The sequence below is a fragment of the Bufo bufo genome, chromosome 3, assembly GCF_905171765.1.
Source record: "Bufo bufo chromosome 3, aBufBuf1.1, whole genome shotgun sequence".
Taxonomy (NCBI): domain Eukaryota; kingdom Metazoa; phylum Chordata; class Amphibia; order Anura; family Bufonidae; genus Bufo; species Bufo bufo.
Genome location: NC_053391.1, coordinates 586,385,287 through 586,389,629, shown reverse-complemented (window position 1 = coordinate 586,389,629; position 4,343 = coordinate 586,385,287). Strand labels below are relative to the sequence as shown.

Here is a 4,343-nt window from a genome sequence, read left to right as displayed (position 1 = left end):
ATAAAATTAATCCCCTTTGAAATAAAACGAATGGAGCAAAGATTGTAGAAGAGAAAAATAATCCCACACACTGTTATCTCCCACTATATCCGTTTTATCTGCGGTTTTATACTCGGCTCATGTACAACACTGTATAAATGTGTGTGTGTGTATATATATATATATATATATATATATATAGATATAGATATATATATATATAGATATATATATATCGAGAGAGACTGAGAGAGGGAGAGATATACACAGGCATTTACACGATCACACAGGACATACATGCACACATATGACATACATACACACATGTACATTCACATACATATAAGTATACACCTACATAGGCATATTCATATTCGCACAGATAGACATGACACACGGGCATATACATGCTCATTCACACAATGGGCACAAAGAGCCGCACATGTCACCACTGCACACACTTCTCACTCTCCGAACAGGTTCTCTTCGGTGCATTTTATGGCTTCAATTAAACTTCCCAAGACCATGTTTATAAGATTTCTTGCAAATCCAGAGGCCAATTAAATGAATTTAATGACTGTATACTAATATATATTTTATGGTTACAAAGTCACTTTATAAACTGAGGGCATTTATTCCTCTTCACTTCTTTTAATGCCAGTGTCAGCCAGATGACTTTATTCCTTCTAGTGGGTTGTGTCATTTACGTATGGAAAACATATTCATAAAACTCACAATTCATTAAGATAAAATAAATATATACATACATACATTTACCGATAGACATACAGGGATTAAAAAATAAAATGAAATGTATTTGGATGTAGTGCTGCTCCTTTCCCCAGCCCTCAGTATGTGCACATGCTGAGACGATGTAATACTGTATGGGTATTATACATACTAGCTGTGTGTTCTCAATCCACTGCTGAAATGATGGGGGGAATAACAAACCCATCCACACTGAAGCAGGCTGGCTCCTTCATGCTTCTCCGACAATAACTCCTATGTTGGAAAAAGCACCAGTCTGAGGTCCCCACCAGATACAATTTCAGCAAGGAATCTCCTCCAGATTTATGACTGCAGAACATGTATTCCCTTTTGGATGTGTAGTTCAGCTTGATAAATCTGGAGCCATTCGTTGCTTCTTTGTGAATACAAATGATATAAAAGACATTTGAGTTGTTGACATCTGCCTGACATGACTCATATGGACTTACCACTTACCCTCTCCACAAGTACAGAACTGAGTTCATGTAGGGTAAGGGTGCAGTCACACTGACCAGTAATGGTTGTCCTTTCAGCTGATTCTGGAACAAGTACAAAAACCAATGCTTGAGGTTATGGAAGGACTGATAACTAACTAACCCCCACACCCCACCCCAAGACCAGAAGAAACCGCTACATAGGAAGGAAGGCTTGGTCCAAGCTGAGTCCATCTCTCCTTAATCATCTCCTCATTCCTTCAGTTTATCTCAATTTGTACTTTTTTTTTTTTTTGGCTTTAGATTGTGCAGTCATGGAGCTGGTGATTTAAAAACACGAACCTTGGGTCTGGTCAGTTTCTGGTTGTAGTAAGAAGATTCTTGTGCAGGTAAAGCCCACATAGGAGCTGAGGAAGCAGAGACCTAGAAGAAGGACATAGCCTGCTCTCTCATGAGGAGTCTCTTCTTCTTCATCCTTCGGTTCTGGAACCAGATTTTGACCTGCTGGTCACTGAGGCTCAACCGGTCAGACAGTTCTCTCCTCCGTTGCCTGGTGATAAATTCATTGACCATAAACTCCCCTTCCAATTCAGCTAACTGGAGCTTGGAATATGGCTTCCTCTTCTTACGAGATCTGGTGTGCATTGGATACCAGGGAGCCCCTGCAGAGAATCAGAGATGACATTTATATTTCTCACTGGCATCCATATGGCATTTCATAATTGACCTAAGCATGGTGACATTTAATGGTTGTCATTAAAAACAACTGTTATTATTATTATTATTATTATTATTATTATTATTATTACTTCCTCTTCTTGCAAGATCTGGTGTGTATTGGATACCAGGGAGCCCCTGCAGAGAATCAAAGATAACATTTACATTTCTCATTGGCATCCATATGGTATTTCATAATCTACCTAAGGATGGTGGCATTTAATTAATCTCATTACAGACAACTGTTGTTATTATTATTATTACTATGATCAAACTTGGACTATTATAACATGACTTGATCTTTTTAAGGAATCTGGTATATATAAACGACCACTATCCCCCATCTGCAAGGCATAAAAATTATTTCTATTATAAAAAACGTAGCAGCTGATTATTTCCATTGCAATCTGTCAGTAGCTGTCTTGCACTCAGATATGAATTCAATAAATGGAGTCGTTCTTCCTGTACATATGACTTGATGGTGTGATATATTTATGGGATATTTACATGTTTATGGCTGGATCCCTCCTCTCTTTCATTCCCCTTTAAAATATGCATCACCTAATAAAACATGAGAGTATTTAATGCTACCCCTGGTGGGGCTGGTCCCATAGAAACAGTGCTCTCCTACAAGATCCCAAATAAATGCACTCACTCTGAAGCCAAGCTATAGGGGCTATAAGGGATGTGGGGGCTATAGGGGCTGTGGGGGCTATAGGGGCCGTAGGGCAGCCTGTAGGTGGCTTTGCCCCCACCATGCTGTGTAGTCAGGCACTCACCGGAGGAGGGGAGGCTGCTGCTGCCGGGAGCCGGAGATGCCATTGTCACCGCTTCACTGCTCTGGTTCTTGGGGGTCTCATTGACCAGGGACGAGCTGGAGTCAGACTCCAGGGACTGGCAGGACGGAGGGTCGTGGGGGGCGGCCTCTGCCCCGTAGCTGTGGAAGGTGCTGGCGCCCATGCCTCCGTCCAGGGGCATCAGGACGTTAGTGTCTCTCAGGCGCTCGTCTCTCTTCAGGCTGGAGGCATCAGGACATGCCTCCCGGTAGTAGCACTTGGTGTCCTCTACCCTGGCCAGATCACAGGCTCTGCTGAAGGAAGGGTTAATGGGGCTGCTGAGATAGGGCTGGGGGTAGGCATTGCAGGGCTCTGTGGATGCCCAGGGCAGGGAGCACACATTGTCCCTTCTAGGGTAAGACAGGGAGGGCAGCCCAGGTAACTGCCCCCCCGAGGTCCTGAAATTGGGGAAGTAAAAGGTGTCTCCGGTGTGAATATTGACCAGCGGTCCCACAAAGCCGGGATTCAGCAGATTATGCTCTCCCATGTCCGCGGGCCTCACCAGCAGCTTCTACTTTATTGCCATCTGACATTAAACATAGTCAAACCTAGAGCTCACGCCCATTGGCCCAGAGCGGTCACGTGGGCAGCAGGCGAAGACGCCTGGGGAACGCCCGCCCACTTCTTGGCTACTGAACACAAGACACAAGACACAAGAGTGTGAAGATTCTCAGTCCTCATTACTTGTGTCTTCCCTGATGTCCTCCCAGCACAGTCCTAGTCCTCAGTGCTCGGGGGAGACCTGCACTGACACAGTGTATCAGCTACATGTCATTAACTGCATGACTGGTGTAATCCAGATCCCACACATCTGTATCTCTTACTTGTTTTATACTGTCTATCCATCTATTGATTTATCCTATCTATCTATCTATCTATTATCTATCTATCTATCTATCTATCTATCTATCTATCTATCTATCTATCTATCTATCTATCTATCCACAGTATCTATCTATCTATCTATCTATCTATCTATCTATCTATCTATCTATCTATCTATCTATCTATCTATCTATCTATCTATCTATCTATCTATCTATCTATCACAGTATCTATCTATCTATCTATCTATCTATCTATCTATCTATCTATCTATCTATCAATTATCTATCTATCTATCTATCTATCTATCAATTATCTATCTATCTATCTATCTATCCACAGTATCTATCTATTATCTATCTATATCACATCTATCTATCTATCTATCTATCTATCTATCTATCTATCTATCTATCCACAGTATCTATCTATTATCTATCTATATCACATCTATCTATCTATTTATCATATATATGTAGTATCTATCTATTATCTATCTATCTATCTATTTATCCAACTCGGTCTATCAGTCCAATATCTCATATATCTATGGTAACTATAAAACACACACAGTTTACAGTACTACATCCGGTATGTCTGACATTAAGGTAAAGAAGTAACTAAGTGAATAAATAAACAAATAAATAAATAAATAGTAATCGGGATGCCTATTAGCATTCATAAATTACACACTCAGAACACATATAGATTCCGCTATGGTTATAAAGATGAGATATTTACTGACAATTTTGTTGGAATTTGAAGATTATTATGTGTCTACAAA

General features: G+C 40.8%; 1 protein-coding gene across 1 annotated transcript; it reads right to left on the bottom strand.

Moving 5' to 3' along the window:
- Positions 1-1,462: 1,462 nt before the first annotated feature.
- On the bottom strand, positions 1,463-3,290 carry HOXC12 (homeobox C12). The gene is made up of 2 exons (XM_040422257.1): positions 2,678-3,290; positions 1,463-1,843 (listed from the first exon to the last, which is right to left on the bottom strand). The coding sequence occupies exons 1-2, from the start codon at positions 3,219-3,221 to the stop codon at positions 1,605-1,607; spliced, it is 783 nt and encodes a 260-aa protein (XP_040278191.1). The 5' UTR covers positions 3,222-3,290; the 3' UTR covers positions 1,463-1,604.
- Positions 3,291-4,343: the final 1,053 nt, after the last annotated feature.

Coding starts and splice junctions, on each gene's coding strand:
- HOXC12 (XM_040422257.1), bottom strand. CDS start 3,221: ATGGGAGAGCATAATCTGCTGAATCCCGGCTTTGTGGGACCGCTGGTC. Junction 1,844..2,677: donor CAGCAGCCTCCCCTCCTCCG/GTGAGTGCCTGA, acceptor GATTCTCTGCAG/GGGCTCCCTGGTATCCAATG.